At 44.8% G+C, this 27,447-nt stretch overlaps 1 protein-coding gene across 6 annotated transcripts in view; it reads right to left on the reverse strand.

Annotated features, from left to right (window-relative positions):
• Nucleotides 1-27,447, reverse strand: part of ADCY4 (adenylate cyclase 4) — a 107,011-nt gene that overhangs the window by 20,374 nt on the left and 59,190 nt on the right. For all 6 annotated transcript variants that reach the window (XM_058180816.1, XM_058180817.1, XM_058180814.1 and 3 more), the window contains 10 exons: nt 27,256-27,287; nt 25,696-25,782; nt 21,648-21,717; nt 20,792-20,889; nt 19,244-19,328; nt 17,331-17,468; nt 15,266-15,373; nt 14,953-15,137; nt 7,665-7,749; nt 3,617-3,775 (listed from right to left, as the gene is read on the reverse strand). In XM_058180816.1, the coding sequence (XP_058036799.1) occupies nt 3,617-3,775; nt 7,665-7,749; nt 14,953-15,137; nt 15,266-15,373; nt 17,331-17,468; nt 19,244-19,328; nt 20,792-20,889; nt 21,648-21,717; nt 25,696-25,782; nt 27,256-27,287 (1,047 nt within the window). The remainder of the gene's footprint in view (nt 1-3,616; nt 3,776-7,664; nt 7,750-14,952; nt 15,138-15,265; nt 15,374-17,330; nt 17,469-19,243; nt 19,329-20,791; nt 20,890-21,647; nt 21,718-25,695; nt 25,783-27,255; nt 27,288-27,447) is intronic.

A 27,447-nucleotide genomic window follows, 5' to 3' on the forward strand; every position in this document is an offset into this window, starting at 1 on the left:
GTGGCACTCTGGACCTGATTTTTCTCTCTGGTCAGTGGTTGAGAGATCTGGACTTAAAGGAAATAGTCACTGAACCTTTGTCATGGTCAGATCACTCTCTTCTTCGCCTGGACTTTCTGACCGCCATTCACCACCGCAGGGAGACGGAGCCGATACGTTGATTCCGTCCCAGGCGCCTGATGGACCCGGATGGGTTCCGGACGGAGCTTGGGCCATTTCCTGAGGGTCTGGCTCACGGCTCGGCTGAGGAACTTGTTGCGGCCTGGGAACGGGCGCGGCGGGGCCTTAGACCGTGTCGTGCCTTTGCGGCCTCTGACCCGGCGCAGGTCCCAACCGCCCTTGGTTCTCCGAGGAGCTGAGAGGATGAAGCGCCGGAGAAGACGCCTAGAGAGTTCCTGGAGGTCTAGCCGTTCGAAGCTGATCGGACACTAGTGAAGTCCTATACTAGGACTTACCTAGTGGCATTGAGGAAGCGAGGCGTAGCTCGCCTCCTCCCTCATTGCATCGGCAGATAACCGCCCAGCCGCCCTGTTCGGGTGACTCGCTCCCTCCTACACCAGGGGAGCGGGATGACCCGTTGCAGGACGTGCTGAGGAGTTTAACGGTTATCTATACGATAAAATCGCTCAGCTTCGGGATGGTCTGGACCAAGATTGCGGTGACGGGTGAGATGCTCGAGGTGGTCTTGGCGATATTGTTTGGGATGAGTTTGACCCTGTGGCTCCGAGGACATGGACAGGTTGTTGGGTAGGCTGAATGCCACCACGTGTTTACTGGACCCGTGCCTCCTGGCTGGTGCTGGCCACTCGGGAGGTGACACGAGGCTGGCTCCAGGCGATTACGATTGCTTCTTTGGTGGAGGGTCTTCCGGCCGCCTTGAAAGAGGCGGTGGTGAGGCCCCTCCTCAAGAAGCCTTCCTGGACCCGGCTGTTTTAGGTAATTATCGTCGGTCTCCAACCCGCCCGGCGAAGGTTGTAGAGAGTATGGTGGCATATCAGTTTCCTTACACCTGGATGAAACTGTCTATCTAGACCTGCTCCAGTCCGGTTTCCGCCCGGTTACAGCACGGAGACGGCTTTGGTCGCGTTGGTGGATGATCTCTGGAGGGCCAGGGATAGGGGTTGTTCCTCTGCCCTGGTCCTATTAGACCTCTCAGCGGCTTCGATACCATCGACCATGGTATCCTGCTGCGCCGGTTGGAGGATTGGGAGTGGAGGCACCGCTTATCGGTGGTTCTCCTCCTATCTCTCCGACCGTCGCAGTCGGTGTTGACAGGGGGCAGAGGTCGGCCCCGAGGCGCCTCACTTGTGGGGTGCCGCAGGGTCGATCCTCTCGCCTACTGTTTAACATCTACATGAAGCCGCTGGGTGAGATCATCAGTGGTTTCGTGTGAAGTACCAGCTGTATGCGGATGACACCCAGCTGTACTTTTCACACCGGACCACCCCAACGGTTATCAAGTGCTGTCCCGGTGTCTGGAGGCCGTACGGGTCTGGATGGGGAGAAACAGGCTCAAGCTCAATCCCGCCAAGACAGAGTGGCTGTGGATGCCGGCATCCCGGTACAGTCAGCTAAATCCGCGGCTGACCATCGGTGGCGAGTCAGTGGCCCCGATGGAGAGGGTTCGCAACTTAGGCGTCCTCCTGGATGAACGGCTGTCTTTAGAAGATCATTTGACGGCCGCCTCCAGGAGAGCGTTCTACCAGGTTCGCCTGGTACGCCAGTTGCGCCCCTTTCTGGACCGGGATGCCCTATGCACGGTCACCCACGCACTCGTGACGTCTCGCCTGGATTACTGCAATGCTCTCTACATGGGGCTCCCCTTGAAGGGCATCCGGAGGCTGCAGTTAGTCCAGAATGCGGCTGCGCGGGTGATAGATGGAGCCCTCGTGGCTCCCGCATGACACCCATCCTGCGCAGACTGCACTGGCTACCTGTGGCCTTCCGGTGCGCTTCAAGGTTTTGGTGACCACCTTTAAAGCGCCCATGGCATTGGGCCGGGTTATTTACGGGACCGCCTACTGCTACCGAATGCCTCTCACCGACCCGTGCGCCTCACAGAGAGGGTCTCCTCAGGGTGCCGTCAGCGAGGCAATGTCGCCTGGCGACGCCCAGGAAGGGCCTTCTGTGGGGCTCCCACCCTCTGGAACGAATTACCCCCCGGCCTTCGTCAGCTTTCGGACCTTCGGACCTTCCGCCGCGGGCTCAAAACATACCTATTTAATTGTGCAGGACTGAGCTAGATTTTAAATTTATGGGTTTTAATTGGGTTTTATTTTTTATATTTTAAAATACGGGCTTATAGAATAAGTTTTTTAATTGTTTTTATAGTGTATTTATGTGTCTATGTGTTTTTTAAGTGCCTGTAAACCGCCCTGAGTCCTTCGGGAGATAGGGCGGTATATAAATATGATTAATAAATAAATAAATAAATAAAATAAATAAGATGAATGGCAAATAGATAATAGATCTGTGACGGCAAACCTATGGCACGTGTGCCAGAGGTGGCACGCCAAGCCCTCTCTGTGGGCACCTGCACCGTTGCCAGCTGCTCTTCTGGGTTCCATTGCACAAATGTGCGCTTCCCAGCGTGCATGTATGTGCCAGAACCCGAAAGAGAGCAGCTGGCCAGTGTGCATGCATGCCAGATCAGCTGTCCAGTAGGCATGCATGCAGCGGAACCCAGAAAAGCATCTGGCCACCGTGTGCATGTGCCATGCGCAGGCGCACTGGCCACCTGCTCTCTTCTGGGTTCCGGTGCTCCAGCGCACTTGCACAAACCCGCACTCCATTTTTGGCACTTGGTGCCAAAAAGGTTAACTATCACTGTGATAGATACTATGTTTCCCTGAAAATAAGACCTGGTCGTATATTAATTTTTGCTCCAAAAGATGCATTGGGGCTTATTTTTTGGTTAGGTCTTATTTTGGGGAAAATACTGTATTAAATGCATCCATCTGGCTGACAATTTTAACTGGGTCTTATTTTTTGGGGGGGGGTAGGGCTTATATTATGAGCATCCTGAAAAATCATGCTAGGACTTATTTTCCAGTTGGGTCCTATTTTCGGGAAAACAGGATAGACAGACAGACAGATAGACAGACAGACAGATAGATATGGCTGGATGGATGAATGGATGAATGGAAGGATGGATGGACAGATAAATAGATAAATCTTCAAATTTTAGTCCCCTCCCTGGAATCAGAAAGGGTAGTTAAACCATTGCAACACAGCTACAACAGATCCTGCTCTTTGGATATGGTTGTCCTACCCCAAAACCAAATGCAGAGGATGCCTTTTAATAAATGCTGGACTGTGATGCTTCAGAAGTGGTATGCTGCCAGTTCGGACTGGTTTGCCTGAACTGGTAGTGGAAATCACGGGTGGGCCTGCCCATCCTGGCTTTATGCTGTCCTATCTATGCCTTACATGCGTGCAAAGCACAGGTGTTGAATATCATGTAAATGTGCAGAGGTGGTGTGTGCGTGCGAGCAAAGCTAGTGTGCATGCGTGCTCACATTTATGAACCAGTAGGGAAGGTAAGTGAAAACCATCACTGTTTGGCTTCACCTCTCTCTCTGAAATCTTCATAGAAATATCAACCTACAAGGCTCACCGTATTGCGCCGGATCTGGCGAATGAATTGCTGAGCTACATCAGCTGGGAGAACATTTTCCAGCAGGACTCGGTTGAGATTCTCCATGGTTTCAATCTCTTCACGTTCTTTCTTGAACTTCTTCTTCCAGAGAAAATCTAAGCGGCAGTAATATTCGTTCTGAGAAAAAGAAGATTCAGTTTTGTGATGAGGACCTTCCCTTTTGCAAAGCAATATTTTTAGCTCACCAGGTTGAACTTTGGATTGCCTTGATGCTCTCTGAGCTTTGATGGTTTTCTGATGTTTCACTACCAAACTAGGTCACATCATCAGTACTAGAAGGGTGTGGGGTTTGCTTTTATTTTTATATATTAGTGGCTTGCTCTGTCGGTGTTGGTGGGAGCATTCTTGGCAGTCCTTTGATGCATTCCAAATGCAACAATTTGGAATGTACAAAGCCATAAACTTAGAAGTTATCAGAAAGTGTACCTATGCCACACACACTCCTGGAAAGTAGGGATTTAAACCACATATCCCCCCTCCCCAGGAACACAAATAATCTTAGGTCATTAAAAAAAGAGAAGAAGCAAGGATTGAGGCTCTCCATAGAAAGTCTGCCTGTGATAATCATATGAATCCCATAAAACTACTGTAACTCTTAATAGAGACATATACTGTATTTTTTGGAGTATAAGATGCACATTTTTCCCCAAAAAAAAGAGAGTGAAAATCTGGGTGTATCTTATACTCCAAATGTAGCCCTATCCAGCTTCTCATACGGAGGTTTCAGAGACTGAAAAAAGCATCATAAATGAAGCTTCAGAAAAGAAGCCCCCAAACAGAGCTTCAGAGGCAGAAAAAAAAGCAAAAAAAAGCAAGGCACAGAGCTCACAACCAAGGAACTTGTTGCTAAAATTCACCCCTGGGAATAGCTGATTGGGGGTATTCTGGGAGAGCCACCTGCCAATCAGCTTTTTTCTTATTTTCCTCCCCAAAAACTAAGGTGTGTCTTATACGCCCAAAAATATGGTAAGTTCTTCCCAGTCTTTCAAACACGGGAGGAAATGCAAGATATTTCATATAATATTTGTATCAGCTACTGATATAAAGTTCAGTATGGCTCTAAATAGGTGAAGGACAGTATAAAAAATACATTCATTTTTTTGCCCTGGTTGTAGTCTTGATTCATGCCATTTTTTTGCACGTGAGTGCATGTCTCACTATACCAAGCAGATTTCCTTTCCCCACTCCAAATCTCTTCTACCTGTTTCTGAAGCTTATTTTTTTTATTTATTCATTTATTTAATGTATATCCGCCTTTATTATTGTTATAAACGACTCAAGGCAGCAGACATATCTGATATACTAGTGATGGTGAACCTATGGCACGAGTGCCAGAAGTGGCATGCAGACTCATCTCTCTGGGCACCTGAGCCATCGCCCGTTGCTCTTCTGGGTTCCGGTGCACCAGCCAGCTGGTCTTCATGCAAGAGCACTGGAAACCGGAAGTGCAATCACCCAGAGCGCATGCGCACGCCAGGAAGGTGATCTTCCAGTTTTCGGCATGTGCGTGCACACCGGTCAGCTGGTCTTTGCACGCACATGCATGCCATAAACTGGAAGACCAGGTGGCCAATATGCATGCATGTGCTGGAATCTAGAAGATCATTTTCTCAGCAGGCGCAGGCACAATGGGCGGCTGCACTTCCGGTTTCCAGCCCATGCCTGTGCACCAGCCACCTGGTCTTTGCATGTGGCATACATGTCATAAACTGGACAACCAAGTGGATGGTGTGCAAGCATGCGCCAGAAACCGGAAGATCATCTTCCCGAAGCGCGCATGCCCATGGGGGGGGGCTGCTCTTCTGGTTTCTGGCACACACACGCACTCTCTTTTCAGCACTTGATGCTGAAAAGGTTCGCCAACACTGTGATATACCTTCCTCATGAGCCGTGGTGGCGCAGTGGCTATAGTGTGGTACTGCAGGCTACTTCTGCTGACTGCCAGCTGACTGCAATTCGGCAGTTAAAATCTCATCAGGCTCAAGGTTGACCCAGCCTTCCATCCTTCCAAGGTGGGTAAAATGAGGATCCAGATTGTTTTGGGCAATAGGCTGACTCTGTAAACCGCTTAGAGAGGGCTGTCAAAGCACTGTAAAGCAGTATATAAATCTAAGTGCTATTGCTATTGTCTTATTTTCCCCACAACAACCCTGTCGTGTCCCACTTCTCTGACAGCCGGGTCTGGGAAGTCTGTATCAAGCGTGGCCACGAAGCCTCTGCAGCTTTGCCAAATTCCTGTCAGAGTTCTCAGGGCAGGCAGGAATCCAAAGTGTGACTTCAGCAACCAGATGAGACTTTTCCTGACTCGAGGAATGCCAAAAAGCAGATCCTTTATATAGGCCATGGGGTGTGGCTCCATGACTCAGCACTTATCCAGGCCTGCCCCTCCCTTCCTTTTGCTGACGTCGCCTCTCCATTCTCCGGAAGCCGGGATCTGTCCACTTTTCGTCTTCCTGCTCAGCTGCCGGCAATTCTAGCTCGTGGCTGGCTTCATGCTCACACGCTGTAGGAGGGAGGTTTGTTTGCTCAGTCTGTCCGGGCATGGTGCCAGGGCTGGGGGCCGGAGGCATGCCAGGCCATTCTTCTTCACTATCAGTGAAGATAGTGGCTCAGATAGCAGGAGATGGGAGGGGCCCGGCTGAGGAGAGGAGGGTGGGCGAGACACAACAAACCCTGTGAGATGAGTTGGGCTGAGAGAAAGTGATTGGCCCAAGGTCTCCCAGCTGGCTTTCATGCCTAAGGCAGGATTGAACTCACAGAACTCACAGGGGCCGGGATAGCTCAGGCAGTAGAGAAGCCTGTTATTAGAACACAGAGCCTGCAATTACTGCAGGTTCAAGCCCGGCCCAAGGTTGACTCAGCCTTCCACCCTTTATAAGGTAGGTAAAATAAGGACCCAGATTGTTGGGGGGGCAATAAGTTGACTTTGTAAAAAAATATATACAAATAGAATGAGACTATTGCCTTATACATTGTAAGCCGCCCTGAGTCTTCGGAGAAGGGTGGGGTATAAATGTAAAAACAAACAAAAGAATTCTAGCCTGGTGACTTAATCACAAGACCTTGTCTCAGAAGAAGCACACAGAATGAGATAAGGTTGTATCAATGTGACATGTACTGTGAATGTGGTATACAATATGGTGTATCTGTGGTTTTTATTAAGTAGTAGAGTGATTACAAAGAAAAAGAGTTCAAACTAGGCTCCAGGAAAATCCACTTTAAGAACACTGCACTTTGACACATTAATTTTTACCCACAATTGTCTCTGGAACATTTTTTTTTTCCTATTCATCAAATCAGTTACTGACTGTGTAAAAACTTTGTCATTCACAAATAAGGAGAACAAAGCCAGATTCCTGTACAACACACCCGGCCACATGAAACAGCCACTTTTCAAATGCCGGTGGACAAACATTACTAAAGATTTTCAAAGCCTCAAAACCACAAAAGAGGAAAGGCTGGCAGGATGTGAAGAGGTGGTTTTGAAAGAGTGATGGGAAATTTGCCATGCAATTTCACCCAGACCAACTTCCCCAAGGTGCATTTCGTGAGTGTGATGCAGAGCTTGCAACGCAAGTATAGGTTTGTCACCCAACCCGAAGCTTATGTGACAATCCTATACTTGCGTTGGTCCTACCAGGAAGTTCTTCTCTATTACAGATGAGAAATGGGGCAGGCTCTGTATTGTCACCCAGCCAGTGGTGAAATCTACACGTCACATGTGCGCTTGGACCCTCTGCGCATGCACAGAGGGTAAAAAAATGTTACTTCCTGGTTAAAACCAGGAAGTAACGACAACCGGGTGGGTGGGTGGAGCCTCGCGCCACTATCGCTACCGGTTCTCTGAACCACTGGCTACTGGTTTGGCCAAACCAGTCTGAACCGGGATCGTTTCACCTCTGCACCCAGCCCTAAGCTTATGAGACATGAAGAGCACTGGAAGACAGCAACCAAAAAAAGTAGCTTTCGCAAGCTGAAATTAAAGTAGGAACTGGAGGGAACTCACCTGTCTAGCCAGACCCAAGAGGGTGAAGAAAAAAACGAAGAATGAGACTGCTCCCATCACCTTGGGTTCCTTCAGCACCCCAGGTCTGAAAGAATGGAAGTTACAGAGAACATCATTCCTGGTCTATTCCTCTAAAATGACCTTCTGGAGCACCACACGTTAATCTGGAGTTACCATAGCAATTGCCCCCCTCAGATGATCTTTGCCAAAGTAAAGGTAAAGATTCCCCTCACACATATGTGCTAATCGTTCCCGACTCTAGGGGGCAGTGCTCATCTCTGTTTCAAAGCTGAAGAGCCAGCGCTGTCTGAAGATGTCTCCATGGTCATGTTGCCAGCATGACTAAATGTCAAAGGCGCACGGAACGCTATTACCTTCCCTCCAAAGGTGGTCCCTATTTTTCTACTTGTATTTTTTACCTGCTTTCGAACTGCCAGGTTGGCAGAAGCTGGGACAAGTAACAGGAGCTCACCCCATTACGCAGCACTAGGGATTCGAACCATTGAACTGCCGTCCTATTGATCGGCAAGCTCAGCGTCTTAGCCACTGAGCCACCATGTCCCATATTGCCAAAGTGATAGAAAAACATTACTAAACAGGCTGGGTCTGTATTCAGACTAGTGTTCTGTTAAATATGGCTCCCTATTCAGTTTTTTTCAATTTGAGAAGAGAAACCAAAGTTAAATGAAAGTGGTTATTAAAAAATCTTCTCTTTTCACTGCCGAAAAGCACTGCCCAATAGTGTTTTCCTTTTAAAAAACTTTAATGTGGCCCTGTCTGCATTGTTCTTTTAATATCATATTCCATTATGATGATGATGATGATGATGATGATGATGATGATGATGATGATGATGACAGTATACACAGAAAACGAGATAACTATGCTGGATTTCATGTCACAGATCACTAGTCGAACACTTCTCAAGCATTTAGGATTGCGTGATGTATTGGCGAATTATGTGAGCAGATCCCAGTAAGGTGGCCTTCTGCAGCTGATCAATGGTGATCTTGTCAGTGCCAATCATTTTTAAGTGCTTGCCTTGGTCTTTAGGCACAGCTCCCAGTGTGCCGAGTACCACTGGAACCACCTGCACTGGTTTATGCCAGAGTCTCTGCAATTCAATTCTCAAATCTTGATATCTAGTGACTTTTTCAAGTTGTTTCTCATCGATTCTGCTGTCACCAGGTATAGCAATGTCGACTATCCACACTTTTTTCTTTTCCACAATCATGATATCCGGGATATTGTGTTCCAAAACATTATCAGATGATGATGATGATGATGATGATGATGATGATGATGATGATGATGATGATGATTTACTTTATTCATTAAACATGAAACTCAGTCAACTGAACATTCAAAAATGCATTACAAATACCATTGACTGGTACTGATGGTTGATATGGGTTCCTGCCAGCATCCAAGTACCTTCTTAAGGTGTACAATGTTCCAAGTAAGTAGTTTTTTTGCAGTTCTGCTGCTGTTATTGCAGGAAGCTGCAATTTATTGATGTATCTTATAAAATTCTTGGACATGGTACCAAGTGCCCCAATGACAATGGGTATCACTGTTACATGTTTCATCCATAGCCGTATAGTTTCAATGGCCAGGTCGCGATATTTCATGATTTTTTCCAGTTCTTTTTCTTCGACCCTGACATCTCCTGGTACCACAATGTCAATAAATTGTACATTTCGGTTTTCGACAACTGTGATATCTGGTGTGTTGTGTTCCAAGTGACAATCCGTCTGTATTTGAAAGTCCCACAAGATCTTCACCTTCTCATTTTCTAGAATTTTTTCCACTTTATGTTCCCATGACTTTTTGGTTACAGGTAAATTGTAATTTTTACATAATGTTTTTACATTATTATTGTTGTTGTTGTTCTTGTTGTTATTATTTACAATTATCAACCAACCACATAATATTGTACGGTCATCTGAACCTCCTGTGGTCAGAGCAAGGGTGGGATTCAAAAATTTTAGCAACCTGTTCTCTGCTCGGTTGCTGGATGGGCATGGCCATGGTCTACTCGGTCTCCTGCGCCACAGTGGAGGGGGGGACATTTTCGCACACATAACCAAAATCCAATGCATACACAAATGAAACTTCACATGCTCATCTGCTGTTTCAGCAGCCTGGTTCCAGTGGGCTGTGGCCCCAGGAGTTGAGGACCTCTGTTGTAGAGCAACTCTGACCAATGACCATGTAGAATCTGTTTTGAAGACCTCTAGTGAAGACACTTCTTGATATGTAGCCTGAACCTTCTTCCTTGCAATTCTAATCCATTGGTTAAGGTCCTAATCTCTGGGACAACAAAAAATAAGTCTATTCCCTCTTCTGTTTGACAGACCTTCAGAGAATTGAAGACAGCTGTTATATCTCATCTGTCCTATAAATTAACACGATCAAACTTAGACACAGTATGGTAAATGAATTCAGAGCTTTATCCCAAGCTGGAACAACTTAGAACTAAGGAGAAATTTCCTGACAGTTAGAACAATTAATAAGTGGAACGACTTGCCTGCAGAAGTTGTGAATGCTCCAACACTGGAAATTTTTAAGAAAATGTTGGATAACCATCTGACTGAGATGGTGTAGGGTTTCTTGCCTGGGCAGGGGGTTGGACTAGAAGGCCTCCAAGGTCTCTTCCAACTCTGTTGTTATATTATATTATATTATATAATGGCTTACTGTGATCTGAACTCTATGCTCCCCTAAAGGCCCCCTAGATAGCATTTGGCTTTTTAGCAAACACATCACATTAGTGGCTCATGTCTGACTTGTGATCATCCAAATTCTTTTCACAGCGGCCAGTGGAGGTGGCAGCAGATTCGGACAGTGAGGAGATTGGGGAGGAACATGGGCTAGTTCTGGAGCCTGGAGAAGGCTCTGATGAGGGCTCTTCTTTGGAGGCAGAGAGGGGCCAGGGCCATATGCCAGTTATTAGCTGCCTTTGGAGTTAGACATTAGTGAGGTAGACAAACAGCTGGAGCCTGTTCCCAGTGTGCGCATGCACAGAGTTGCCAGACAGCTAAAGAACAAGGGTCGACTTGGGAGTAAGGCCACAGGTGGACGATGAATGGCCCCTCCCAGAGGGAATGGGGAGTGGAGTTTGCAGGAGACAATTACTCCCTTAATTGTTTCATGACTCTCTGAGACGCCTTGCTAAGTTTTGAAGATATCACCTGGCAGCTCTCCAAGCCAGATAAGGTCTGTGACTGTAAATTCTCCCTTGAAAGACTTTGCTGGATGTGAATGAGAATAATTCACAGTAACTTAATAAAAAGGGTTTTTTGTTGGAACAAGGAGTCTGCTTCATGCTCTTCGGAAGCCTAGGTCAGAACAGCCAAATAATACAATGTATTCTTGCATGGATTAAAAAAAAAAGATGGAGTAACTACCAATCATTTCATGCATGCATGGTTCATGGTAACATGCATGGTTCTTTATGTTACGCAAAAAAAGATGATATATAACCTTCACTCCCTATCATTATTAGCATTTGTATAATCCTGGTGAAAGACGAGGAAAAAAATGTCTCTGCTGTGATTTGTGATTTTTATGAATGCCTTAATTTACATAATCCATTCTGCAGAAGAGATTGTACTTTTTCTTTTTCTATAACTAAGGGACAGGTAACCAAGACCTGTCTGGTTCTCTGGTGGCTCAACAGGCTAATGCAGCCTGTTATTAACAGCAACTGCCTGCAATTACTGCAGGTTCAAGTCCCACCAGGCCCAGGGTTGACTCAGCCTTCCATCCTTTATAAGGTAGGTAAAATGAGGACCCAAATTGTTGGGGGGCAATAAGTTGACTTTGTATATAGTATACAAATGGATGAAGACTATTGCCTGACATAGTGTAAGCCGCCCTGAGTCTTCGGAGAAGGGCGGGATATAAATGCAAATAAAAAAAAAAAAAAAGACAGTTCTGCCCTGTGTTGGTTTCATTTGTGTTTCATATCATTTTTGTTGGCTTGCTTCCTTGTTTCATTTCATGTTTTTACATCAGCACAAAAAAAATAATGTATGTTTTACAATTTTATGAACTGGATAAATCAGTAATGTTTTATCTATGCCATTGCAATCTTCAATAACTTGAGGCTGTAAATCAGGCTCATTAGCTTTCCAAGTGTGAGAAAAAAATAATATATTTGAGGAGTACTACTTCCCTTAATTCTCATCTAAGAAAGAACAAAGTAAGAATGTCTGACATAATTTTAAACCCACAGCTAAAACCGTTCTGCTGTGATAAACATACTAAGCATCTATGTCACGGGTGTCAAACTTGATCGCGTCACATGATGTATCGTGATGTATCATGACATATTTTGCCTTGGTGCAGCCGGGATGGGCATGACCTGCACGTGATGCATCCGGCCCATGGGCCACCAGTTTGACACCCCTGATCTAAGTGGTTCCTGAGGAACAGGCTCCAGCTCAACCCCACCAAGACAGAGTGGCTGTGGGTTCCGGCGTCCCGGTACAGTCAGCTTACGCCTTCGCTGACTGTGGGGGGTGAAGTTCTGACCCCCGGGGGAAGGGTGCGCAACTTGGGCGTTCTCCTGGACAATCGGCTGTCCCTAGAAGAGCATCTAACGGCCATCGCCAGGGGAGCATTTTATCAGGTTCGCCTGATGCGCCAGTTGCGCCCCTTTCTTGACCAGGACTCCTTACGCACGGTCACTCACACCCTCGTTACCTCTCGCCTGGACTATTGCAATGCTCTCTACATGGGGCTCCCCTTGAAGAGCACCGGGAGGCTCCAACTAGTCCAGAATGTGGCTGCGCGGGTAATAGTGGGAGCATCCCGTTGCTCCCATATAACACCTATCCTGCGCGGTCTGCACTGGCTTCCGGTAGCAATTCAAGGTGTTAGTGCTCACCTTTAAAGCGCTCCATAGCTTAGGACCGGGCTATTTATGAGACCGCCTTCTGCCACCGATAGCCTCCCAACAACCTGTGCACTTCCACAGAGTGGGCCTGCTCTGGGTGCCATCAGCCAAACAGTGTCAATTGGTGGCCCCCAGGGGGAAAGCCTTCTCTGTGGCAGCACCGACCCTATGGAATGAGTTACCTCCAGGGCTGCGCCAACTTCCTGACCTCCGAACTTCAAGCGGGAACTGAAGACTCTATTATTCAATCGGGCGGGACTAGCCTAAGTGTTTTAACTTAATTTTAACTCAATTTTAATGTATTAATTTATTCATAATTTTAAATTTTAAGGGTTTTATATCAGTCTATGACCGTTTTAGCTAATTAGGCCTGTTAAATATTTTGTTTCACATGTATTTTAAATTTGGGATTTATACTGTGTATTTATGTGTTTTAAATAAGGCTGTACACTGCCCTGAGTCCTTCGGGAGAAGGGCGGTATAGAAATTTAATTAATCATCATCATCATCATCATCATCATCATCATCATCTGAATCTGAATCTGAATCTGAATCTGTTCTTCAGTGAAATCAAGTTCAGTTGATTCATGTCTGCTAGGAACAGTTGATTTCAACTATGTTTTCATCTAAACATAGACAAAATGTTTAGGTAAAGGTAAAGGTTCCCCTCACAGAAGGGCTAGTCGTTCCTGACTCTAGGGGGTGGTGCTCATCTCCATTTCAAAGCTGAAGAGCCAGCGCTGTCCGAAGACGTCTCCGTGGTCATGTGGCTGGCATGACTCAATGCCAAAGGCTCACGGAATGCTGTTACCTTCCCACCAAAGGTGGTCCCTATTTTTCTACTTGCATTTTTTTACGTGCTTTCGAACTGCTAGGTTGGCAGAAGCTGGGACAAGTAACGGGAGCTCACCATGTTACGCGGCACTAGGGATTCGAACTGCTGAACTGCCGACCTTTCGATCGACAAGCTCAGCGTCCTAGCCACTAAGCCACCACGTCCTGTTTAAAATGTTTACTATAAGGCAATTAAATTCTTGGATGCAATGGTATACTTCCTTTATCACCCGTGAAAGATGACCATCCAGAAGAAACCATCAAAATCACATAATCTCAAGATAATTTGCCTTACTTCTACAGCAGGCATGCTGTAAGGACACATGAAGACACCTCTTGGATGAAATCAAAAGTCCTTCTAATCCAGAATCAGATTTCCATCCTGGCCTGATGTTTTGGGGACTTCCTTAAACAGATCCTTGAGTCAACAAACTGTGTTGTTACCCTCCAGTCATGGCTATTCATCCTACTCATCTTGTAAATGACCTTCTGTGAAGCCTTCAGAGACAATGGCCTCAACTAATATCTGACTATTCACCTAATCTTCCTTTATTTATTATTTATTATTTATTTTATTTGTCAACAAATACAAGAAAACTAGTAAAAGACACAGACATGGACACATGAAAAAAATTTGGCACAAAAAAAAGGATATAAATTGGCAAAACATAGCCATAAATACATAGAATGATTACATATAAATGGGAACGGTAGGACAGGGATGGTAGGCACACTGGTGCGCTTATGCACGCCCCCTTAAAGACCTCTTAAGAAACATGAAAGGTCCACGGTAGACAGTTTACGGTGAAAGGTATGGGGATTAGAGACACTAACAACAGGTTCAGGTAGATTGTTCCAGACATTTACTACTCTATTGCAAAATTCATATTTCCTACAATTAAGATTAGAGCGAATTATATTGAGTTTAAATCTATTGAGTGCCCTCGTATTATTATGGTTGAAATTAAAGTATTCATTTACAGGTGGAATGTTTTGGTAAATAATCTTATGAACTAAGCATAGGTCAAAACGGAGACGACATAGTTTGAGGCTTTCTAGACCTAAGATTTCTAGACCTTTAAAAGCCACATAATAACCATGGGCGTAATGCTTAAACATCTCCAAAGCATAAGAGTGTCTGTTAACCAGCTTTTAAATTGGAGGTGGTGATGGTGCTATTATCATTGGAAGGAAGTTGCTACAGCTCTTCAATCATTTCTGTTGCTCTTTTCTGCATCACTTATACCATGCTCTGTTAAAATGGGTGGTATTCAGCCGGTATGGACCAATTTGGGCGAACCGATAGCGGAAATCATGGGTGGAACCTGCCCACCCATCCCGGCTCTATGTCATCCTATTTAGATACGTTTTTAAAACCAGGTGCACGCACAGAAGGCACACACATGCTCACATTTGTGAACCAGTAGGGAAAGTAAATGAATACCACCCCTGGAGCCATCCAACTTAGCAACTAGGAAGGGAAACTAACAAAGAAGGATAACTAGTATTTTTCTGCTTTTATTCTGGGACGATTCCATCAGGGCTAATTACCTGAGTGCAGTTTGGTTACGGTAGAGCTGAGAGACATAGCAGTCAGAGAGCCAAGAATGGGTGTGAAGGAACAGCACATTGTAGACAACAAGGCAAAGTATCAGCATGGTCAACTTGAGCTCGAAGTTCATATGAAGGAAGAGGGAACACGAGAGGAATCCCAGGACACAGCAATAGATATAATACTGAGGCAGGAGAGAGAGGGAGGGAGGGAGGGAGAGAATGGGAGGAGGAAGAAGATAAGTTATTGGTGAGAATGATAGATCCATTAATCAAAGAAAAAAAGAGAATTGATTAAAGAGCTCAACCTTACCGGCACACTGAAGAGGGAGTTAAACCGAGAGAATTCCTGCACAGTATTCATGCTTGATAAGGTAGAATTTTCCAGCTTCACAAAGCATGAAGTTTCTGGCATAAAGAACTAAGAAGCAGAATTAGAGAGCACGTTAGAAGGGAAGAAGAGATATACCGTATATACTCGAGTATAAGCCGAGTTTTTCAGCACGTTTTTTGTGCTGAAAAACTTCCCCTCGGCTTATACTCGGGTCTATACGGCTTATACTCGAGTTTTTTTTTTTTTAAAGCCCCTCGGCTTATACTCGAGTATATACGGCTTATACTCGAGGTTTTTTTTTTTCTTTTTTTCACATTTTACCGGACGGAAGCCCTGCCGGTGCAGTGAGAGGGCGGGGGGGGGGAGCCGCCAGCCTTCTCAGCTGAGGGAGGGAGGGTTTCCCCAACCGGTAGGTGCCTCATTTCCCACCCTCGGCTTATACTCGAGTCCCCAGTTTACCCCAGTTTTTGGGGTAAAATTGGGGACCTCGGCTTATACTCGGATCGGCTTATATTCGAGTATATACGGTACATTTTTCTGATCTGGACTAGATAGCAGAAAAGAGGCATGACTTAGATTTGGCCATCTGCCAGGGATTCTACAACCCCTGTCTGTTTCTCAGGAATAGAGTCAGTGTGGTAAAAGCAATGGTGGGATACAAATGGTTCGGGCCAGTTCAGGAGAACCGGTTGTTCAATTGCTGTCTGGCCCCTCCCCTCCCCTTCCTTTTCCTTCCCCACACGCCACATTTTTGCTCCTAGGAGGCTGCAGGGAGGCCTACTAGGCTAAAGTGACCAGATTTCAGCAATGGCAAAGCGGGACACCATTGACAGGGGCGGGCGGGGGGGACGGGGGGGCTGCGCATGCGCGCTGAGTCTTGCCACCTGCCTGAAGGAGGAGGAGCGGCTGCTGCTTCTCCACTCTTCCAGGCAGGCTCGGCTCTCCTCAGCTCTCCTCTCGGCTCTTCTCTTCCTCTCGGGTGAAGTCAAGCGGCGTCTCTCCTCCCTCTTGTGCCCCCTTCTCCGCCACTCCCCCTTTTCCGCCTCCTCCTCTTGCGTTGCCACCTCCCATTTTCAGAATGGGAGTAAAACAAAAAAAAATTGGGACTTTTTGGAATTGCCGCAGGACGCGGGAAAAATTATTAAAAAGCGGGACTGTCCTGCCAAAAGCGGGACGTCTGATCACTACATACTAGGCCCAAAACAGGACACAGGGGGCATACTCCCCCTGTGGCCTGGTTTTTGCTCCCGGGGGGGTGCAAGAGGCCGAATGCTGCCTGTTACACCCCGTGGTAACTCCTATGGCCACGCTCACTCAGCCAGTCATTAGGGCAAAGAACTGGTTGTTAAATGATTTGCCCCATTTTGGGCCTAGTAGGCCTCCCTGGGAGCAAAAACAGACCATGAGGGGACTGCACCATACACCCCCATGCCCTGTTTAGGGCTTGTTAGGTCTCCCTGCAACCTCATGGGAACAAAAAAGGGCCACGGGGGCACCGCACCACACACACCCCATGCCCTGTTTAGGGCCTGGTAGGCCTCCCTGCATTTACCTGAGAGCCAAAATGGGGCACGTGGGAACTCCTGGAAGGGGTGGGGAGGAAAGGGGCCAGCCAGCAATTTAACAGCTGATTTGCCTGAACCGGTCTGAACCGGTTGAATCCCACCACTGACCCACACGCTTGGAGAACGAACCTTCAAACTCATCCTACACTCAAATTATAGATATTCGCCACTAATGTAGAGCTAGACTGGAAACTGACAAAGCATCCTGAAAGAAGGCAGTGGCAAACTACTTTGGTCCCAATGCCAAAAATATAAGGTCTAGAACTCAAGCAGAACTTGGAAGAAACTTTGCATTTGAAAAATGTATGCAAATGCAATCCATTCTTTCATCCATGAAGCCTCTTAGCACTGATTGGCATTAAAATTAAATGTGCTTTGCTCTCCCAGGCTACAAGGAGTCCCAGATATCTCGAACCTTTCCTCTTCCTCCTCTTCCTCCTCTTCTATTTCTCTCTCCTTCCCATTCACTAGCAACGTACCAAGTTCAGCACTGACATTGTGAGAACCACAAGAATGGTGATGATGCCCAAGGAGACACGTAGCCATGGCTGAGTGCAAACATTGGCCAAGATGGATGGAACCCAGTACAAGATCTTGGGACCTTTCAGGAAACATTTCTGTGTGTAGCAAAAACAAAAAACAAAAATGATATAAGCACCCGCAGAGCCAAAATCTTGGATTCCTTTCTCTTACTACTCCAACAATCTTTGAAAAGTCTATTTAAAAATAACAAGAATAATTCCCAACAGAAAAAAAGCCAAATTGGCTTATACCAGAGGTGTCCAAACTTGGCCCCTTGAAGAGTGGTGGACTTCAGCTCCCAGAATTCCCCAGCCAGCATGAGCTATAAATATGAGCAAGTTGCTGGCTGGGGAATGCTGGGAGTTGAAGTCCACCACCCTTCAAGGGGCCACGTTTGGACACCCTTGGCTTATACTATTTTCATTAAACAGAACAAGACAAAATAAAAAGGAGCTCATGTTAAAAATAATAGCCAAAACCCATCAATACATGAAGGGTCTTTGATGTTCTGTGAGCTTAGTTGTTTTCTTGGAGATATTTCATTAACCAAACTAAGTAACATCATCAGTGCTAGTCTAGATTAGCAGAAAACCACCATGCTCACAGACCACCAAGGACCCCTGAGCTACAAATATTCTCCTTTATTGGTACCCATCAATACAATCAAAATGAACAATCCAGGGATGAAAATGCAATAGATTAATATACGGAATTGTGACTGCATATCTCTACTCCTTCCCTTGGACCCAATTATGAGGGAACAGCTTATCTACTCTGGCAAACTGTGTCCTTATTATAATAGCTTTGTGGAGGCATTTAGACAATTAGTTATGATTATGTAACATCTATTTACATGATTGGTGATAAGATGCTTGGGAAAGCAAAGGGAAATCATCAAAACCATAAAAAAGTTAACGAAAGTTAGAATACTTTGGACATGTGATGTGACACCCGGAAAAATATATCATACTTCACTTAATCCTCCAGGGAAAGATTTAAGGTAAACGAGGTCCAGGCAGAAGAACATCATGGCTTCAAAACCTAAGGGACTGGTTTGGACAAAAATCAGCAGCACTTTTTCATGTGGCTGTTGATAAAAATAGGATCACCAACATGATTGCCAATGTCCAATGACGGATATGGTGCAAGAAGAAGAAGAAGTTGTAACATCTACGCGGGGTTTTCGTAAACTACTTCTCCCAAGTAGGACCTGAGTACCCAAAGTCATATACCATCCTGGTTATCTTTTTAATATCGACTGTAGATAAGAGATGACTTCCTCCTTCACTCATGTCTCTCCTGTAGAAATGTGTTCCCACCTCTGCTCTGCTGAGTCCAAGGGAGAAGACATAAGAGAGCTTAAACACTTTTGATACTAATCAAAAATGACCTTGCTCCACATGGGGATTACAACTTCAAAATCCAACCCTAGAGACAGCTTCCAACCAGTCCCAAAAATATGAGCATCTTTTAAATTTGTCTGCAGAAGCCGTGGCCCAAAAACTACAAAACTAAATGGCCTACAAAGCTACAATGCGCCTGCTCCAGTGGTGGTATTTAGCTGGCTCAGACCGGTTCAGGCAAACTAGTAGTGGTGACTGCCCACCTGCCTCGGGGCTATGCCGCCCTATTTAGCCACATTTTTAAGCCACATGCATGCATGCAAACCACACGTGAGCAAAGCGCATGCATGGAAGGTTGCTGCATGCGCGGAAGCTCGCTTTGCCCTCTCTCTCATGCGCGCGCTCACATTTTCGGTGTGTGGCGAACCGGTGATAAAATTATGTGAAACCCACTTCTGCCCTGCTCGTTGCCTGATTAAAAATCTCCATGAGATTTCTCCTTTGAAGCATCCCCTCCAGAGACTTACCGCTAGGTGACCAGCAAAGCAGGGGAGAAGAAGGAGGAGAAACAGGAAGAAAGAAATTCCATAGGAAATCCCCAGAGCTTCTGTTCTGGATGGGAAGAATAAATGAGGAATCCAGTTGGCTGGCATTTGTGTAATTCAATTTATTTTTGCTTTGATTGCTCTTGAAGAAGAACCACCCACTGAAATAATGAGCTCCTGGCATTCTATGCTGGTTCAAGTCTTGCCAGAATCAAGGATTCAAATTTACTTGAGCATCCATGAGAGCTAGAAATGCATTCATTTTCAGTCTCATTTATCGATTGCCACGTAGATCTTCAATTGGAAAGTGGCCTTTGATCATTTTCTGCCAGTGTAACTTATCACAAACCTACCATTCATTTCAGCTCCAAACATCTCCAAGCTGGTGCCCACCACAAAAGTGGAACTAAAAGTATTCCTATGACCATCGTAAAACATACGATGAATGGAGAGGAGGGGGTTAAGCTATTTTCATAAGCACTGAAGGCCAGACAAGGAATAATGGATTGATCAAGGAAAGATTCAATCTAGAAATAAAGAGAAATTTTCTGACAGTGAGAGCAATCCACCAATGGAACAGATTGGCTTCAGAGGATGTGGGAGCTTCGTCATTGGGAGCTTTGTCATTGAAAGCTTTCAAGAAGAGACTGGATTGCCATCTGTCAGAAATGGTGTAGGGTTTGCTTGGATGGGGAGGTTGGACTAGATCGGGGTCTCCAACCGTGGTCCCTTTAAGACTTGTGGACTTCAACTCCCAGAGTTCCTCAGCCAGCTTGCTGGCTGAGGGACTCTGGGAGTTGAAGTCCACAAGTCTTAAAGAGACCAAAGTTGGAGACCCCTGGACTAGATGACCTACAAGGTCCCTTCCAACTCTGTTAATCTATATATGTATCATGCAGACTGGAGGATTCTGGGAACTTTAAGGCTTTGGCTTTAGAGTTGCACTTATAAGCACATATGCTGCTTAGCACACGCACATTTTAAGGAGAGTATTCTGGGGTGGGATTCAGGTGGTTTGGACCGGTTCGGGAGAACCAGATGTTAATTTCAAGCTGGTTTGCTGAATCGGTTGTTGCAAGGACTGGCTGACCACATCTACCCTACCCCACTCCTATCAGGAGTCTTGATGCAGCCCATTTTGGAAGCCAGGTAAGTGCAGAGCCCGTGCAGAGGCTCTGGGATGACGAAAAATGGGCCTACCGGAGGTATTGGAAACCCAAAAACAGGCCTGTTTATGGCCTCCAGAGGGCCTCCAGAGCCCAGGGGAGGTCGTTTTCGTCCTCCCAGAAGCCTGGGGAGAGCAAAAACAACACCCTGTGGTGCAGGAGGATGAATAGGCCACACCCATCCAGCAACCGGACAGAGAACCCACCCACCCAGCAACCCAGCAACTGGACAGAGAACCAATTGCTAAAATTTCTGAAGCCCACCCTTGAGAGTATTCATATCTCAACTGGTAGAATCACCCCTAGTTTGGGCCGGTCCTGTCTGGATTAACTACCCCTCTCCTATCACTTAATTCCTCCTTACTTATAAACGACAAGGATCTGGATGAGAAAGTTGGAAACGAAGACCAGGAAGCTGCAGGCCGTATAGTAATTAAAAGATGGTAACGGAGAAAGCCGGTACTGCAAAAAAAAAAAAAGAGAGAGGGAAATTGAGAAAAAATATACAGGTAGTCCTTGACTTATGACCACGATGGTGCCCAAAATTTATGTTGCTAAGTGAGAAATTTGTTAAGTGAGTTTCACCCCATTTTATGACCTTTCTTCCATGTTTGTTAAGCCAATCACTGCAGTTGTTAAATGAATAATACCGTCGTTAAATGAATCTGGTTTCCCCATCGACTTTGCTTGTCAGAAGGTCACAAAAAGGGGTTGAGTGACTCTGAGATGCTGCGACCGTCATAAATATGAACCAGTTGTCAAGCATCCAAACGGAAATCAAGCTGCAACGTTTGTAAATGTGAAAAACGGTCATAAATCACATTTGTCAGTGCCATTGTAACTTAGGCCACTCAATGAACTATTGTAAATCAAGGACTACTTGTAATCGGCAAATAGAAACATTGGTTCTAGTTCACTGAGAGAAATGTCTTTTGCAGTAAAATCTCTTCTCTCCACTAGATTATTTATATGGTGTTAATTCCTGCTTATCTTAGGCTTCTAAATCAACATTTTAAATCACAGTTAATACTGATTTATTCATTTATTTTACCTTGATTGGTATAAATCTAAACAAAGTGTTATAATAATCTCCAGCAATACTGTAAAAAACACCACCGTATCAAAATAATATAATGTATTATGCTTCTTGTATAAGAATATAATAAAATGCTTTTTTTTAAAAGAAAGAAATAATCGCACTCCAGTTTTTTATAGTTTACCTCCTTCTCCAGAGACTCCTGCTTGAAGTACAATGTGACGCAGCTGAAGTCTTCAGATTTCTTCCATTGTCTACACAAAAGAGAACAAACACATCTAGAGTGAGATTTCCATGAATTGCCATGACAACATCCATCTATCCATCCATCCATCCATCCAATTTTTATAGCCGCCCAACTCAACCAAGTGACTTTGGGCAACTTACAAGTCTAAAATGTTAAAACAATTACAGGTAGTCCTCGATTTACAATGATTCATTTAGTGACCATTCCAAGTTACAACGGCCCTGAAAAAAGTGACATGACCATTTTTCACACTTACAACGGTTGTGGCATCCCTAAGATCACATGATCAAAATTCAAACACTTGGCAACGGTTGGCCACTACAACTCGGCAATTTATGACGGCTGCAGTGTCCTGGGGTCATGTGATCACCTTTTGCGACCTTCTGACAAGCAAAGTCAATGGGGAAACCAGATTCACTTCAAGACTGTTTTACTAACTGAACAACTGCAGTGATTCACTTAACAACTGTGGCAAGAAAGGTCACAAAATGGGCAAAATTCATTTAATAACAGTCTCACTTAGAATGGAAACTTTGGGCTCAATTGTGGTATTTAAAAGACAGTAAAACAGTAAAAGCATCCACAAAATACATAATATTTATTCAATTTCTGTAGTGCACCCTATCAAATTTGTTGTATCTTGTTCCGGAATGGGACAATTCGCCATGGCCAACTCACCACACCCAACTCATTGTGGCCAGCTCACCATGGCTAGCTCACCAGTCAACTTGCTTTAGTCAATTCACTAAGCTAACTGTTGTGTCTCGTCCGATCTCACCTCAGCTGGGGTCTTCTTATCTGCTTCCGAACACGGAGGAATGTCCTAGTATGCCTCCTGGCCCCAGCCCTGGCTCCATGCCCAGACAGGCTGAAGAGGAGGAAATACCTCCAACCCCCAGCTCTGGCTCCATGCCCAGGCAAACGGAGCAACTAGACCCCTCCCCCTCCTCCACAGCATGTGAGCCTGAGGGAGGTCAATTACCAACAGCTGCAGACTGGAGTGACTCTCGCGTCAGAAGACTTGATAGGCGGAGGCAACAGAAGGAAGGGAGGGGCAGGCCTGGATAAGTGCTGAGTCATGGAGCCACACCCCATGGCCTATATAAAGGACCTGCTTTCTGGCATTCTCTGAGTCAGGCAAAGTCTAAACATATCTTGCTGAAGTCACTTTCTGGTCTCCTGCCTGCCCTGAGGACTTTGCTAGGACTTTGGCAGAGCTGCAGAGACACACCTGATTCGGATTTCCCTGACCCGGCCATCAGCGGAGGAGTGGGACACGACACTAACTCACCCTGGCCAACATGTCATGGGACAATTCAAGGAATATAAAAGTTAAATTAATTTCAGTAGAACCCGTGGCCAATAATAATAAAATAAGAAAGTCAATTCAGAAATACAAGTCATAATAATTTAGACGAAAATGTGATCACCCATAGTAAAAGTAATGGACTGGAACAATAAGATAGTGTTGAATTGTTCAGCAGTGAGTTGTCCTGCAGCAAGTTGGCCATGGCAAATTATCCCCCGGTAAGTTGGCTACGGTGAATTAGCCAAGGCAAGTTGCCCCATTGTGAGTTGGCTGCAGCGAGATGTCCTAGACCCACTTGCTCTATTAAATCTCCTTCAGTCTAGTTAAGGAATAATTGCTTTCTCCGTTCCTTCAAAGAAGAAGAGAATTTCTGTGGAATTTTCACAGGTGGACTATGGTATTATTGTGTGTGTTTTTTTTAATGCCAAGATGGCTAAAGAATATAAATTTGCAAAGGTCTCCTCTGATTACATATTCCTTATTCTGGAAGCCTATGATCTCCTGCGCTTCTGTTAAGGACAATAACTTGGTCCTTAACACCAATAATACCAAGGAGCTTATAGTGGACAATAGAAGGAATAGATCAGACATCCAGCCCTCGCTTATCAATGGAGACCGAGTGGAGCAAGTAGCCAGTTTTAAGTTTCTGAGTGTTATCATAAAAGAGGACCTGACCTGGGGCACTCATATTGCAGCACTGGTTAAAAGGGCCCAGCAGAGATTATATTACCTGAATGGAAAACTGCTGGTGACCTTCTACCACTGCACCATAGAGAGTATTTTAACTTATTGCACCTGTGTATGGTTTGCCAATTGCACAGTGGCAGATAGGACAGGACTCCAGAGGTCAACGTCATTGCATTGAGGATCATTGGTTGCCCTCTCCCCTCCTTGGAGGAGCTTTATAGCTCCCGTTGCCTTAAGAAAGTTCAAAACATTCTTAAAGTTCCATCTCATCCTGGGCACCCTTTTTTTGAACTATTACCATCTGGCAGATGGTACAGGATAATAAAAACAAGGACAAATAGGCTGAAAAACAACTTCTATCCCAGGGCAGTAACTATATTGAATTCTACGGTTTAGTGCAATATTGGTTTTCAATTCCATTGCATAAAATGTGAAGGATGTGTGTTTGCGTTTTATTTGTATAATTATAACGTAAATTGAAGATGGCATTTAATTGCGTTGTATGATATGCAATGACAATAAAGTAAACTAACTTTAGCTAACTAACTTTTAACTAACTTCTCATACTTTCATTTGCTTTCTAATTTCCAGTAGTGGAACATTTATCATTGCAAAAAAAAAAAAAAAAAAAAGTTCTATCCTTAAGGTTAGGACAGGATGTCAAACTTGATTTCTTGATTTCTTCAAGGGCCAAACTTGATTTCTTTAAGGGCCGAATCAGTATTGGAAGGGGGGGGATGGGAAGGACACCTCCTGCGGCATCCTGCCAGCCAAAATTGGGAGCAGGTTACTGTGTGCAGCCATGCTACGCCCTGTTTTGGCCAGTAGAGTGCTGCAGGAGACCGTCCAGGCTGAAAATGGGGTGCATGAGGGGTCATACCAGAGGTATAATCTATTTACCTTCCCTACTGTTTCAGAAGTGCATGCACCGTGTGCGTCACATGCATGTTCAGACCTACTGCGCGTGCGCAAACCCTTTTGCGCATGTGCAGAGGGTAAAAACCAGGTTACTTCCTCGTTAAAACCAGGAAGTAACAACGACCGGGCAGGTGGGCAGAGCCTCACACTACCGTCATTACTGGTTCTCTGAACCATCCACGACAATTCCTACCAGTTCGGCCAAACTGGGCTGAATCTGTAACATTTCACCGCTAGGTCATGCCCAGCCCCCTGTACCCCATTTTGGCTGCCAGAGGCACCATGGGGAGTCCTTTGCTATTTCCAGGCCAGCCCTGTGGGCCAGATTTAAGGACCCCTGAGTTAGGACATCTTCCCTACCCTGAAAAAAAAAAAAAGAGAAATGGGCCATCCAATTTCTCTGCCTACAAATAGAGTTGAGGATTTTGAGAAGACATTTCTGCTAAGTATTGTTCCACTTGCTTTCAACAATAGGACACTTCTTGATGTCCCAACTCACTCAGATTTCTAGTGTGACAAGACAAAATATCACACCCACAGATCAACTGTCACTTTCTTGAGGTTTGCTCTTCACAGAATTTGTCATCCTGTTGCTTCATTCCTATTTACTAAAGACAATCCTTAATTGTTTTAAAACAAGGCCTTGCCAAGAAAGCAAACAAGCGCATAAAACTTTCTATCTCCAATTTTTGATGTTTTGGAGATTCGTTGTCTGAAATTTAACACAATCATTGCTAGAACTTAGGTTCCCTCTCCAAAATGTTTTGAAGTTAAAGCACAGTGGGGGAAATATCAGCAATTGCAACGATAAGGGAATGAAGAAATGTGCTGGGCCACATCATGATGCAAACCCCACCTCGTACAAACTACCACACAAAGTTGAAAGAGTGGAGCTTTTGTCATGGAACACAATGTCTTTCGGGACTATTTGTTCTGGAGAGGACACTCTCTGTTGGGAAGTTGAGACATTTTTCATCACTAGGGACCTCTAAGGAGGATCTTTCCTCTGATCTTATTTCTACCCAACCAACCCAACCTCCTGATTGCCTTTTGATTGACCCCAAAACACACTTCTGAGAATTCAGCTGTTCAATCAGTTGGAAGAACTTCTCGTCCACACCTTCCAAGTCTTCATCTGGACTCCTGGGGGCACGGCACCTGAAATCCAATGTGGAGAAGAAGAAGAAGAAGCAACTTAGAACTAAGGAGAAATTTCCTGACAGTTAGAACAATCAATAAGTGGAACAACTTGCCTGCTGAAGTTGTGAATGCTCCAACACTGGAAATTTTTAAGAAAATGTTGGATAGCCATTTGTCTGAAATGGTGTAGGGTTTCTTGCCTGGGCAGGGGGTTGGACTAGAAGACCTCCAAGTTCCCTTCCAACTCTGTTATTATGTTATGTTATGTTAAGAAGAAGAAACTAGGCCACTCAAGAGAATTTAATGCAAAGTGCAAGAGGTAAATTTCTTCATACCGAGTTTCTGAATAGGACAAATCCTTCCGAATATGATATGTATCCCTGTATTGTATTTGACAAGCCAGAGGTGAATTGTCTCATATACATACATGCATGTACACACACACACATTGTATACACAGCTGATTGAAGGATGGAAGGCTCAGTCAACCTTGAGCCTGGTGAGATTTGAACTGCCGAATTGAAGGCAGCCAGCAGTCAGCAGAAGTAGCCTGCAGTACTGCACCCTAACCACTGCGCCACCATGGCTGATCTAATAGTTACACACAGATTGCAGATGGAAGAACTTAGATTTCACGTAAAACAAACTTAGCACAGTTAGCTTGTTCATCAAGATGTTGGCCACTAAACTTTCTTAAAAATATATTTCTTTTGAGTCTTCTGTGCTGTTGAGTTAGGTAAATATAGAGTATCTTATCAATTTCTAAACCTTGCAAGATACCTGTTATCTGGAGGTGGTAGTCAGCAGATTCTAACCAGTTCTGGAGAACCGGTAGCAGAAATTTTGAGTAATTTGGAAAACCAGTAAATACCACCTCTGACTGGCCCTGCCCCCATCTATTCTCTGCCTCCTGAGTCCCAGCTGATTGGGAGGAAATGGAGATTTTGCAGTAACCTTCCTCTGGAGTGGGGAGGGAATGGAGATTTTACAGTATCCTTCTCTTGGAGTGGAGTGAGAATGGAGATTTTACAGTATCCTTTCTCTGTCACACCCACCAAGCCACACCCACCAAGCCATGCCACACCCATCAAACTATGCACACAGAACTGGTAGTAAAAAAAATTGAATCCTGCTGTTATCAATTTCACAAATCCTTTCTAATTACTACACATTCTCCATTATGCCACTGTTAGATTAACATCTCTGGGCTTGCTAGCTTTTACATCTCTAGAATCTACAGATTTCTAGTATCATGATCCCCAATACAAATGAAAAGAGTATGATTTCATACGATTTCTTCTATTTCTTTTTTTAAGGAAACTATTTGGTCATGTCCATTTTTTTTTAATTTCACTCTACAAAGCAATCTTCTCTAATTTGATGTATTCCAGATATATTGCATTAGCTAGAGAAATTTATTTCTGATTATACAATCTATCTGGAAGGCATCAGGTTGGAAAAGTCTGGCTTAAACCCAATACTTCTTCTTACCGTTCAATGGTCAAAGATCCCAAAGAGATATCCTGCAAGAAGACAGAAATGGGACCCCAATGCATTATAGACATTCTTCATTTACAATAAAGTAAGAACAGAATTAACAATTGGGTATATATCAGATTAATAACTTGGAAAATATTGCTTAATTTCTATTCAAGAAATGTCCAGTGCATATAAAGAAAATCA

The sequence above is a fragment of the Ahaetulla prasina genome, chromosome 4 (assembly GCF_028640845.1).
Source record: "Ahaetulla prasina isolate Xishuangbanna chromosome 4, ASM2864084v1, whole genome shotgun sequence".
In the NCBI taxonomy this organism is placed as follows: Eukaryota; Metazoa; Chordata; class Lepidosauria; order Squamata; family Colubridae; genus Ahaetulla; species Ahaetulla prasina.